Source organism: Zalophus californianus, chromosome 4, assembly GCF_009762305.2.
Source record: "Zalophus californianus isolate mZalCal1 chromosome 4, mZalCal1.pri.v2, whole genome shotgun sequence".
Lineage (NCBI taxonomy): Eukaryota > Metazoa > Chordata > Mammalia > Carnivora > Otariidae > Zalophus > Zalophus californianus.
In genome coordinates this window covers 132,923,600-132,937,790 of record NC_045598.1, presented here as the reverse complement: position 1 = coordinate 132,937,790, position 14,191 = coordinate 132,923,600, and the positions used below count along the sequence as shown (strand labels likewise).

The window sequence follows — 14,191 nt, the reverse complement described above, 5'->3', positions numbered from 1 at the left end:
CTTTTTTAGCCGAGATCTGTGCAGCCACCACTCTCTTGTTCCTGTCAAGAGTATTTCTTGCTTCACAGACTGATGTCTTCTTAAAAAGGGCCACAACTGTATGCACAAGATAATTGGCTTTCCCAAATCTGGGTCTCTCACAAATGAGTAAGGTCACACTCCAAAAGGAAGGCTAACAGGTCATATTTATTTGCATTTTCTTATTTCGGAAGGCTAACAGGTCATACTTTTTTGCATTTTCTTATCATGATGTCTTAATCCAGGAAAGAATGTTAGCTATTGTCAGGCATTTTCAGGAGAACCAGAAGGGAAACAGAATGGTCAGCAGTGACAATAGACGCGGGGAGGTCACTTCTGCCTTGCAGGAACCCTGGTGAGAAATGGTGGCAGTGTGACCAGGGCAGGCACAGCAATGCTAACAAGAACTGGCTGGATTAAAGATGTTTTGGAGGTACTGCCAGCTGGATTTGCTGACTGTGGATGTGGCGTGTGACAGAAAGGGGGGCATCAAGGATGACTCAAACGGTTTAGGCCTGAGGAACTGGAAGATGGGGTTGCCATCACCTGAGATTTGGATTCTTATGCACAACTGAGCTTATTTTTAAATTTTCCTAATAATCTTCTTTAAATATTTGGACATCAAAGCAAATCAGGTGTACAGCCCCCAAACCAAATAGATCATCCGCTCTGCTGTCAGATTTTAAATATCAGTAAACTGACTTTGATTTAATATAACAAATTTAAAAAGACATCAAAATCCACATTTTTTTAAAAGCAATTCATTGTTGGGAAGAAAACATATAAAAACAGAAATAGCAAAATTTGTAAATATTGTATACAGTTTTACCTTTAGCAGATTTGTTGTGCATTCTAAATTAAAATCGTCATCAGCTACGTCAGTGTATAGATGAGTAAAAGATTGAAGTTAGGGGCGCCCTGCGTGGCTCAGTCGGTTGAGCATCCTACTCCTCGGCTCAGGTCATGATCTCAGGGTCATGAGATTGAGCCCTGCATCGGGCCCCACGCTCAGTGGAGTCTACTTCTCCCTCTCTCTCTGCTCCCCACCCCCCTCGCTCGCTTACTCACTCTCAAATAAATAAAATATTTAAAAAAAAAAAAAAAGATTGAAGTTAGAAATTGGGACAGACAGCTAAGAGGCCAGCTTGTTACCTTAGCAGGAGTCTATGCCAGGCATATTCAATATATTGTTGATAGACTTTTTTTTTCATAAAAGCATTACCAAATTTAAGAAAAATCAGGAAAGCCAGACTATTTTGTTCTGAGTAAGATGACTTGAGAGTTCATGAAGAACTATTTCAGTTATTAAAGAATAATTTCAGGTATTCATCATCAAACTACTGATTGGAAAAATAGGTTGAAATTAAGTTGTTGTGTGCCAGGAATGCCTTGCATCCAGAAATGCTACATTTACTGTTCTGGCTGTTCACAAGTGACCTTCGCAGGACTTATGTCCGGGGGGGACTCACCCAGCTGCTTGTGTGAGCTTAGTCAACTGCTCAGGTCTCCCTGCCTCTTCTCCCACACATAGTAACTCTCTACAAGCTAAAACTTGGGTTTATTTGGGAAAAAAAAAATATATATATGGCCCTAACAGAAAGTCGACAGCTGATGCCTAACTGAAAGAAGTTGCTGTTTACTTACTTTTTACTACATTTTATGGGAGAAAGTGTATGTGATAATGGTATTTGGAGATTCGTGAGGGTCTGACCGCTTATGGACATGGGCAGTGTTCAACACACTGTCCATGTCTTGGACGCGCATGCTCCTGTGTGTGTGTGTGTGTGTGTGTGTGTGTGTGTGTGTGTGTGTGTGTGTGTGTGTGTGTGTGTGTGTGTGTATGTTTTCCATGTGAACAGCTATAGCAGCCGGGTATCATCCACCCTGCATTGTTGCAGCTGTCCTCTCCAGACTAGCCAGAACCAACCCCCCGGCACCCCCAACCCATGAACAAAGGCATGTCTTACCACTTGGCTGAATAAAGGAGTCCTGTGTTGCTCTGGAAGTGAGCTGGGGATTTGAACACATGAATTCACTAACATGAGCCAGAGTTAAGCCCAGATTTTTTCCCACAGGCAAAATCTAGAAATATCAGTGGCCTGACCACACAAAGCTGGTGGTGACAGCAAACTCAGATGGGTTCCCGTTCTCTTCTACTTCCTGTCATTGGGTCTAGGGCTACCAGAAGCTCTTGTGCAGACCTCTCATTTCAGGGTTTGAATGTGGTTTTGATTCATCTTGCCACCTGTGTAGGAGCACTGACACAGGGAGGGGCACTAGATGGAAAGGTTCCCCCCCTCTCCCCGGTTTGGTCTTACAGGAAAAAGCAAGTAAAAGAGTAAAGGGATTACAGCTTTACAGACACTGTTCTTCCAAAATACATTTGCAGAAATATTAAGCTGTATGTGTTTATTCTCCAGGTATTGTAAAAAGTGGTGGAGATAAATGGTATCATTTTATTTGAGTATGTAATGGTGTGTTGTGATTTTATCAGACTAAACTGTTTGTACTTGGTTTTATAAATGTATCATCGAAGGGCTAGCAGATTTTATTATAAGGCAGCATAACTGTATTCTTACGGCTTCATTAATTATGATGCCTAGACATAATTAGGCTCTATCTAAGAATAGCAGATACAATGGAAAATAATTCTGGGAAAACGAGTTGAGATTCTGAGAAACTGTGCAAGAACATAACAGAGGGCATCCATTGATTCTCAGGCACAACACAGGGACTGAAGTTTCGCCCGTCATCAGCCATGGCTCCCACAAGGGGGTTACGACGGCCTGTTGCACTGTGCTCTTACCCTCTTGATTTTGTTTCCAAATCATGATAACCTTGTCATCTGAAGTATCTTCTGTGATTCAGAAATAATAATTTTGATGATTGAAAGTTGATCCATTCATTTTTAATTAATGGGCTTTATTTTTTAGAGTAGTTTTAAATTTACAGAAAAATTGAGCAGAAAGTAGAGGGTTTGTTCCCATATATACCTCCTCTCTCCACACCCACAGAGTTTCCCCCATTATGAACACTCTGCACTAGTGGGTACTTCTGGTACAATTGATGAGCCAGGATTGCTACATTAATGTTAACTGAAGTCCGTAGTTGACATTAGGGCTCACTCTGTGTGTGGTACTGTCTCATGGGTTTTGACACATGCATAATGGCATGGAGCCCCCATTACAGTGTCATAGAGTAGTTTTGCTGCTCTGAGTTTCTCCTGTGCTCCCCTATTCATCCCTCCCCCACTTTTATCCTGAACCCTTGGCAACCACCGATCTTTTTACTGGCTCTATAGTTTTGTCAGTCCGTTCACTTTTAAGGAACTCCCCAGCTGTTCCTAAGGACACATCATTCATTCCTTTATTCATAAAATGAGGCCTCAATAAATACCGGGTGCCAGGCAGTTCATACACATTGGGAATATAGCAGAGGACCAGAGATGTAAAATCCCAATCTTCATGAAGCTTACATTCTAGTACATCCAGCCTCCAGTGTTGTTAGGTCCTAAGGAGGAGTGAAGGGTCCCGTGAAGACACAGAGAGAGAGGAGGTAGTTGGAGAATTTGGCAATAGGACCTACTGACCCCCGTCTCAGGTCAGACCCCATCTTCCCTGCTTCCTTCCTGCAGCTAGTCCCAGGAATTTGGTCTGCCAACCTCCTCCAGATGCCACCTGCATTTTCTCTCCTAAGAACTGCTGGGGCTCAACGCTGTTTCCCAACTTTTCCTCTTGTGCTGTTTCTGAAATAAGTGCAAGCACTTCCAGACTTTCATCAAGCTTTTACTACTAGTTATCTATAGCCATGCCTGGTGCTAGTGAAATAGAAGAGAAAGTTAACAAAACCGTAAGAAATAGATGCCCATGGTTATCATCTAAATACTAACTGGACAAGGTCTTCTTTGGAAGCAGATGACCTAGAGTTCTCTGTCTTACCCTCTAAATCCTCTCTTCTTGGGCAGGGGGACATCAGTTTTCCTGTCTTGCCATAAGAAGACCCATTCTCTACCCAGCTGCCTTCTCCCTTACCCTAGTTCTTTGGAAAGGAAAGAGGTTTCATGAGTGAGGATGGGCCAAGGGGCAGGTGGAAGATTGAAAGACATCTGTTTCCTCCTCCCCAATTCTGTCTCCTTGTTTCACACACACAAAAAAACATACTTAAACGGACTCCTCAGAACCTTCTGAGCACGTTCCTAAGTGCAGACCCTGCGTTCTGCTTCTACAAGCTGGTGAGCCCATTGTGTGCATCTCTTCCCAACCACACATTCAGTGACATCACGCTAGTCACTTGAATTGGTCATAGAAGGCGTGTTTAACCATGGAAATCAAAGCTACAAATAAAAGAGTTTTACCACGTTTTTTCCAGAGTTACTTTCTTCAGCATGCTGCCGGGCAGACCCTTCTTAACCAAATTCTTATATAGATTCTGCCACAGGAATTAAATTCATGAACACTATATTCATAAGCTTTAACTCTACTCTCCATGGTTTACGGGGGAAGCTGCCAACCAAAGTCAGCAGGAGATTTGATCCAGGAACTTTTGAAAACCAGGCTTTGAATCAGGCCACACAAAACTTGCTGCACCCTTTCATTTCACTTGAAAGAAGGACTGAGGCAATATCCAGGTGGTTCCATCCGTGTTGTCTCCGTCGATAGCTCACAGCACTATGACCTTAAAACTTGCAGTTGGAGGCACGGGGCCATGAGCGCAGTGAGCGGTTCTCTCCCCTCCCCCCCCCCCCACCGCAGACAGCGTGCCTGTCTGTGGGTAATTCACAAGGTGCCGCCCTTGCTGACTCGCCCTTTGTGCCCCGTGTAGGACTGCACACGCAAGAGCGAAAGCTGACGCTGCCGACCAGGCTGCCCAGGCGGCCCGCCAGGAGTGTGACATCGCAAGAGCTGTGGCCAGGGAGCTGTCACCTGACTTCTACCAACCAGGTGAGACTGTTGTCCAGGGATGAGAGAGGTAGGGGTGTTGCCTCTGGTCTTTTTTTTTTTTTCCCTTTTCCTTTTCCTTAAAGGTCTGTGCTTCATGGATACCAGCAATACTACAAAACAAGTAGGTACAAAAAGGCCTAAGTATTTGAAGTCTGAGTGTTAGTGCTGCAGATTTGGCTTATTCCCCGGTGTCTCTCCCTTCCAGCCTCCTGACTCCCAGCAACAAACTTTGAGCTGATAGCAATAAAGGAGATGGGAGTCCAAAAGAAGTATCTGATTCTAAGAAATGGTGTTAGCACGTTAGTGACTATTGCACATGTTGTAACAAACATTCCAAATTCAGAGGCACATATAACCATACCATTAGCAGTAGTAAGAGATGAACCAGTAACTACGATGACTATGTTTTTTAATCGATCTGAACTAACTGTGGTTAGATCAGGAAGTATACCACTTAAAGAAAGATTAATCTGCATATATTAACAGGAAAACCCAAGTCATGGTAGGAGAAATTAAAATAACAACCTAAAAAAAAAAAAAATCACTCCAGATCATCTACCTCTCAAACGTTATAAAATAGCAATACACAAATATTTGCAGTAGGTTTAAATATTTAACTGACTTCCTAGTGGTTTCTTAGTAGATTGTCTCCATCCCTTTCTATAATAGTGTAGCCACTTTTTATTTATGTTTCTTCATTGTTTTAGAAACATCTTCCCAGTGATTGAGGAATCAACAAATTTCTAGATGAAGAGATCAAAATAAATGCTCTATAAATTTCTAAATATCAAATTTAATATTTTCTCAGTAAAGAATTTTTCCACATTCGTTTCTATTAACTCAAGCTGGAAAACTAGCACCCTGTACAACATATGTGTTCAGTTGTGTTTGGTTCCAATACAGGTAATATAATCCTGGAACCCACTAAATGAACAAGGCAGGTCAAAGTGAACAGAATAGCAAGATCAATACAAAAGCTAGAAACTTGGCTGTAATAAAGGATGGAGGAAAGGAGGGCATGGTGATTTTTTTTTTTCCTACAAAGAATGAAGACAGTAAAAGACTGGGTTAAGAAGACTCTGTTTTTTAGGAGAGAGACTAGAAAGGGACCTAGTCTGGTTGCTGAGTGATAGAGCTTTCAGAGTGATTTCTGTAATAATTCAACTCCAGGAGACAACCATGATAATGGGTGTTTTCTTTCATGTGCCTCCTTTCTAAACCTCTGGTTGAGATTTCAGTCGTTTAACGTATACCTGTGAAATGAATGCCCACTTCCTGGTGCCTAAGGTCATTACCTGTTGGTGTAAGCACTGCAGATAGAGTTCAGCGACCGAGGGATTGTCCTGTTCCCTCCCCAGTGGCACTACCATGGGGCAGTGGCTCGGCAGGAGATAGTGCTGCTTCATGAGGTAGCCCTAGGCTTGAGCTGCTTTGAAAGCAAACAAACTTAGTATTGTTGTCTGCAGATGGTAATTTCTAGGTTCTGTTGTTAATTCTCTGGGGGAATGGGGTCCCTATAGATTTCTATTAGGTGTTACCAAGAGGTAAATGATACTGAAGGTCATCTCAGTTTCCCAGACTAAATGGTTTTGAAAGCCTTTTATGGCATTAAAGCATTTAAGGGAAGAAAATATTGTGGGAAAATGTAATTCCACCCTCTTAGCTAACATACCAGCTTCATACAAGCAAGTTGTCCATCAGTAATGAATACATCACAGTAGCACGAGATGACAACGGGTCTATTTAAGACAGGGCTAAGGGGAAGGCTGCAATCCGCTTTGACCGATAGCCAACTCTTCCTTCAACAACTGGATAGAAAGCCTTTTCTGTACTAAGTATTATTGATCTTCTCAAGGGAGCATAACTCAAGCTTTCCACTCTGCATTTATAGGGTGATCAAATCAGATAGACATTTCTAAAAGGGCTTTCAAGTACTTTTTTTAAAGTCAGGCTGCTCATTTAATTTACATATCTTAGATATAAATATTTCCATTGTTTGAAAGGCATGTGTTGTACATAGAAGTTGTTGGCCCTAGGATAAAGGAGGTCTGTTGTACCTTACATGTTGAACACCTTTCCCAGAGCTCGCCATATTTTCAGATATTTGCCATCTTAATTAAATCTAACGCTTTTAGTTCAAAACCGCATTATTCTACAGTTCAGTTAAAAACTAAGGAAAAAAGGGGCGCCTGGGTGGCTCAGTTGGTTAAGCAACTGCCTTCGGTTCAGGTCATGATCCTGGAGTCCCAGGATCGAGACCCACATTGGGCTCCCTGCTCGGCAGGGAGTCTGCTTCTCCCTCTGACCCTCTTCCCTCTCATGCTCTCTATCTCTCATTCTCTCTCTCTCAAATAAATAAATAAAATCTTTAAAAAAAAAAAAAACTAAGGAAAAAATATAAGCACAAAGGAAGGCTTTGTCACCCAAAGGGTTAAGTTCTAACAAATAATAGCATACAAATGGAGGGATGTGACTGTGTATGTAGATAATTACATGTCTACACACAAACCATCAGTGTCATGTGTATGGGTGACACAGCAAGTCACCCGCCAAGAGCTTAGAAATGACATTTCCCTCCAAGAGTTACATTTTCAAATGAGCCTGTGATACTGCACAAAGATCTATAAAGTGATCAGAAGTGATAGCACAGCTGTATTACAGCAAGATTTCCTTGTAACCAGATTAAGTGTATTAAAACTATCTAAACAATTGGTCACCCCAGTATAGGAAAAGAAAAAAAAGCCACAGAGGCAAAAATTGGCAGCACCCATCCAAACACGGTCCAGGGGAGAGAGAAGCCGTGGCCAAACCCTTGGAGTATTGCAGTTGAATTGGCAAGGACGTTTGTGTTATGGGGAAGGATGCAGGGAACCACAGCCAACCATGTATGGCTTTATTGGCGAGATCATCCCACTGAGGAAATGGATCCTCAGGCTAACTGAGCCTGATGCCTTTAGCTGTTTGATTCATCTCAAGCTTCTTATCCTAATTCCACGTTCACCGTAACCTTCCAATTTTGGTTGAGCTTCTCGTGGAGGCCTCCCAACAGAAACAGCATGCACCGGTGCCATGGGTGCGAGTCCCTGGCCTTTGTGATGTTTACATTGCTCATGGTGAACTAATGAATTGACCTTCTGGTGTTTGACATCAGTCTCGTGAGCTCTGGTGATGTGAGTCTGTCCCCAAGGGATGGCTCTACTTTAAAGTGCTGATGAAATCAGGTTTCTAAGCCAGGAAAGCGGAGATAAGATTTTTGGATGATCGCTAAGGAAGCAGAGGGGAGGATGATTGGGAAATGGTATGGTTCTTTGTCCCACTCTTTCAGTTTCCTTCCCATCAAAATACTTATTTTGTTTTTAACTTCAAGTGATATTAAGTAGGGTGCAAAACTTTTGTATTTATCAATAGTGGGAGTGACCGAGCCAAAAAAAATAAAGACTGAAGAGCACTGTCCAAGAATGTGGTAAAAGTATTCACTTTGAGGACACCTGGGTGGCTCAGATGGTTAAGCGTCTGCCTTCGGCTCAGGTCATGATCCCAGGGTCCTGGGATCGAGTCCCGCATCAGGCTCCCTGCTCCTTGGGAGCCTGCTTCTCCCTCTGCCTCTCTCTCTCTCTCTCTGTCTCCCATGAATAAATAAATAAAAAGTTTTTTAAAAAAAGTATTTACTTTGAGCCCTCTTAGGAGATAGCCAGCTCACTTCCCTAGGAAATACCCTCAGCAAGCTTTGTCTGCCTGTGTTTAAGCATGTGTGTTAGTCAGCTCGGCTGCTATAACAAAGTAAAATGCTACAGACTGGGTGGCTTAAGAAACAGAAATTTATTTCTTACAGTTCTGGAGGCTGGAAGGCTGAGATCAGAGTGCCAGTGTGGTTGGGTTCTGGTAGAGAGCCATCTTCCTGGCTTGGAGATGGCCTCCTCCCAGGGTCCTCACGTGGCCTTTCCCGGGTGCACGTGTTTGGATAGAGAACAAGAGCTCTGCCGTCTCTTCCTCTTTCTGTAAGGGCATGAATGCTGTCATGAGGGTCTCACCTTCATAACCTGATCTAAACCTACCTACCATGTGATGAGCGCTGGGTGTTATATGCAACTGATAAATGATTGAACACTACATATGAAACTAAGTATGTACTGTACATGGGCTAATTGAATTTAAATAAAAATAAATAAATAAACCGACTTACCTCCCAAAGGCCCCACTTCTAAATATGAACACATTGGGGGTTAGAGCTTCAGTATGTGAGTTTGGGGGAGACACAGACATTCAGTCCATAACAGCATGTATGTGTACACACATAATACTCTGTACATTATTTAAAGTAAAAGTGAAGTATTTAGGTTATTATGGGCCAATGTTAACTAAGCTCACATTTCCGGTATGAGTTAGAAGTCTTTAGAAATCAAAGCATATTTTCATTATATAATGGTCTCTGCTCATCATTAATATGTAGTATTTTTGGTTAAGGGAGGTATCCTGGAACAGAGGACTTCGAAACTCACTTTCCAAAACCCAAAATTCAGAATACATTTTTTCCATGGAAAAGGGGAAATGAAATAATCCACTAGTTGACATGAAATTAATAATTCATGAGTTTGCTGGTTATTCCTACCACTTATTTCAGTATTTTCAGCCCCACAAATGTGTGTTGAGTGCCCGCCCTGTGCAAGACACCAGAATGGAGGTCCCCCAGCTTGCAGACAAGAGCCCTATGGCCATGTTCGTAGAAGAGGCAGTATCTTTATAGATGGGACTCTAAAGTCCTGTAGGAAAGGGGCGTTCTTTCCACGTAGACTATAAAAGTAATTGTTCTGCTGGTTGTATCACCTTTTTAGAATCTTTCAATCTGGTCCTCTTCTCCTGACTGTCAGTCTCCGTAGAAAATATCCAATTTCTATTTAATGACTTCCGATGTTACTACAAAGCGCTGCCATTAGCCCTGCCCTCGTCGACATTTGTTTTGGGGAATCTTCCTGGTGCTCCTTCTGCCCAGAGCCAGCCCACCAAGGCTCACCTAGGAGGAACTAGTCGCATCCCCTGCTGTTAACCATCTGCCATATCTGTTCAGAGCTTTCATGCCAACTGTGACAAGGAGCCTCTCAGTGTTGGTGGATGACATGTGCTGAACGTGGTTTCATGTCGTGTGGCATGCCAGTGAGCAGGTGACTTGTATCTGACTTCTTCCTAACATGAATCCCCAGGGGGAGAAGTCCCTTAGGATTCAGAGAGATGGTCTGTAAAGATGGATGAAAACGCTTCCTACAACAACCATCAACATACGTCGTCTTGCTCGCTGGCAATATTCTGACTAGTCTTTGTAGTGAACTGCTGCGTGTCATCTGTTCTGTGTTGCTGGCATGGCCCCACTGACACACAATTGTGTCAGAACAAGTAGCAAGCACATGTGCCTTCCAAGAAGAGAGTCCAGGGAAAACTTCTGTCCTCTGCATTATAGGTCTTGTTCAAAAAGCATTCAGTCATACTCTGGAATATCGAACTGTTTATTCTCCCTTAGCTGGCCCATCCCCATGTGGCCACCCCATGTTGGAACCATGCCACCTGGAATTAGGCCCACTTTTTTTTTTTTTTTTTGGCATGCTTTTAAATGGCTCTAGCTGGGTACATTAGAATCACCTGGCGCATTTGTTAAACATCAAGACTTCAAGGCTTCAATTCGTACTTAAAGTCTCTGGGAATTGCACCCCAGGTGCCTCTGATAGACAGCAAATATGGAGCCTCTGCTTTAGAGTACATTTATTTTCTTATCTAGCCATTTATTAATGCACGGTAAAGCTGAGAATTTTTTTTTAATATGAAAGTACTAGAATGTATGTCCACCATTCTAGTAAATTCCTTTTTTTTTTTAATTGAGGTATGTTTGGTATACAACATTTGTCACAGGTATGCAATACTGTGATTTGACACTTCTGTGCATTATGTAATGCTCACCTTAAGTGTATGTTACCTTACGAAGTTATTACAAAGTTACTAAAATATTGACAATATTCCCTATGCTGTACTTTTCATCCCCTTCACTTATTTAGTTTTTACCTCTTAAGCGCCTTCACCTATTTTGCCAACCCCCTTCCCTCTGGCAACCACCAGTTCTCTGTATTTATGAATCTTTTTCTGGTTTTTTGTTGTTCATTTGTTTTGTTTTTTAGATTCCACATATAAGTGAAATCATATGGTATTTGTCTTTCCAAATCTGATATATTTCACTTAGCATAATACTAGGTCTATCCATTATTGTCATAAATGGCAAGAACTCATTCTTTTTTATGGCTGAGTAATATTCCAGTGTGTGTATGCACGTGCACATGCACGCAAATGTGTATACCACATATTCTTCATATATAAGTGGACATTTACGTTGCTTCCAGATCTTGGCTGTTATAAATGCTGCAATAAGCATAGGGGTAAGTGTATCTTTTTGAATTAGTGTTTCTGCTTTCTTGTGGTAAATAGGCAGCAGTGGAAATACAGTAATGTTTGGTATTTCTATTTTTAATTTTTTGAGGAACCCCCATACTGTTTTCCAATGGCTGAACCAATTTACATTTCCACCGAAATAGTGTACAAGGGTTCCCTTTTCTCCACACCTTCAACATTCATTATTTATTGTCTTTTGCATACCAGCTAGCTATTCTGACTGGTGGGAGGTGATATCTCATTGTGGTTTTAATTTGTATTCCCTTGATGGTTAGTGATGCTGAGTATCTTTTCAAGTGTCTGTTGGCCATCTCTATATATTCTTTGGAAAAATGTTTGTTCAGGTCCTCTGCCAATTTTTTAATCAGATTTTTTGGGTTTTTTGGTGTTGAGTTGTAGGAGTTCTTTATATATTTGATACTAACCCCTTATCAGACATATCAATTGCAAATATCTTCTCCCATATAGTAGGTTGCCTTTTCACTTTGTTGGTGGTTTCCTCTCTGTGCAAAAGCTTTTTATTTTGGTGTAGTCCCAATAGTTTATTTTTGCTTTTGTTTTCCTTGCCTGAGGAGACATATCTAGAAAAATTTTGCTAAGGCTAATGTCCAAGAGGTTATTGCCTGTTTTAGTAGTTTTACAGTTTCAGGTCTGATGTTTAGGTCTTTAATCCATTCTGAGTTTATCTTCATGTATGGTGTAAGATAGTGGTCCAGTTTCCTGGCACTACTGATTGAAGGGACTGTCTTTTCCTCATTGTATATTCTTGCCTCCTTCACCATAGATTGACTACATAAGCATGAGTGTATCTCCGGGCTCTCTATTCCATTCCACTGATCTCTGTGTCTCTTTTGGGCCAGTCCCATACTGTTTTGCTTGCTCTAGCTTTGTAGTATAACTTGAAATCTGGATTGTGATACCTCTAGATTTTTTGTTCTTTTTCAAGATTGCTTTAGCCATTTGAAGTCTTTTGTGATTCCATACAAATTTTAGGACTATTCTGGTTCTGTGAAAAATGCTCTTGGTGTTTTGGGTAGGGATCTAGAGGTTGCTTTGGGTAGTATGCATATTTTAATGCTTCTGATTCTTCCAATCCATGAGCATGGAATATCTTTACATTTGTGTCATCCTCAGTGTCCTTCATCGGTGTCTTACAGTCTTCAGAATACAGGTGTTTCACCTCCTTGGTTTATTCCTAGGTTTATTCCTAATTTTATTATTTTTGATGCAGTTGTAAATGGGATTGTTTTCTTAATTTCTCTTTCTGCCACTTCACTATTAGTGTATAGAAACAACAGATTTCTGTATATTAATTTTGTATTCTGCAACTTTACTGAATTCATTTATTCATTCTAATAATTTTTTGGTGTAGTCTTTAGGGTTTTCTGTATATATTATACAGCATGATGTTATCTGCAAATACTGACAGTTCACTGCTTCCTTACAAATTTGGATAAATCCTAAATAATGGTCTCATATTTTCAAAATGAAGCACATGGGCTCTGTGACAGCTTTATTTCTCATAGTTCAGTGACTCTGTATCTTTTCCTCACAGCTTTAAGAATGTGTAACTAATCATGTTCACCAGAGTCCATCCCCCCCGCCCAGCTCTTTTCTGTATAGGTTATAGTACTTAAGTTAAATATTAGCTTTTAATGTGCCTTTATCTTTAGATTTGCAAAAATAACTTTTTTTCCTACCCCTTAGATTGAAGACATTAAAAGTACCTTGTAATTTCTGTATTCCAATAATGCTATAAAATTGAATAACAGTGAAGTACAAATAAAATCAACTCTGATGAAATTTGGGGTAGAAGGGTTAAGAGAAAAAAAAATGTAAGCAACACACTGCATCAAACTGTATCAGATACTATCTCTTATCACAGGAGGGGAGGAGGGATTTTGTGCCATAGATTCATGAGGTTCTTCTCCATGGAAGACCAGTACAAATGACCTTAAAGGGTTTTTTAAAGTAGGGCAAGTCTGTTGATGAAAGAACAGCACTTTCTGGTGCTGCTACTTCTTTCTCTTGCTGGTATGTGCTGGTCCCAACACCAACAGAGAAGTCAGAAACAGGAAAATCATCACCTTTTGAATGACTGGCAGATGCCTGTTTTCCTTTAGGGCACTGAGAAACCTTTCTTTGGGCCAGGAATTCATACTTTCAAAGAAAATAGCCAAATTTAAAAGGGGTGGTAGTATTTGGGGGAGCTTCCAAGTTCAGAAAGGCAATCGCAATTGTTGACATATGATCTTACCCTGTTTGGGTGGAAAGTGGGATAATACTGTTTGTTATGTTTTGGGCCCTGAACATAACCTATAATTATGGGTCTTTGGGAATTCTCATTTTTGGCTTAAAAGATTACATATACATGTTGTATTATATTTTATTTTAAGGATGCACAGAAGCTGTGTGATTTTTGGTTTTCAGCTACTATAGCTATTTTCACTTCAGTAAATTGGGATAATAATGCCTGCTTCCTAAGATTTTGGTGAAGCTTTAAATTGTGGAAAATACCTTGTATAAATAGCGGTCTCAGAACAATAAGTTACTACTCAGACCACCAAAGGAAGAGCAATTAAAAGTATAAATAGGCAGTATGTATTTTAACTATTAAGGATAATTGTTCTTCAGCTCCTCTGTAAATCTTCCAAGTTTGGGGTGAGGGGTGGGAGTAGGGGGCAGGAAGGAAAGTGAACAGATGCCAGTTTCTGTAAACAGATTGGTGGGGTGGTTTCTCAAGAGATGATGTCGGCTCCTGCCCATTTGCAGAGAATAGGGCCACCTGCATTGTGTGACCTTGA

The 14,191-nt window shown here is 41.0% G+C and overlaps 1 protein-coding gene across 5 annotated transcripts in view; it reads left to right on the top strand.

The window, feature by feature from the left end:
* The window catches only part of JPH1 (junctophilin 1), an 81,225-nt gene that overhangs the window by 52,344 nt on the left and 14,690 nt on the right, over positions 1–14,191 (top strand). For all 5 annotated transcript variants that reach the window (XM_027621675.2, XM_027621653.2, XM_027621665.2 and 2 more), the window contains exon 3: positions 4,840–4,958. In XM_027621675.2, coding sequence (XP_027477476.1) covers positions 4,840–4,958 — 119 coding nt within the window. The remainder of the gene's footprint in view (positions 1–4,839; positions 4,959–14,191) is intronic.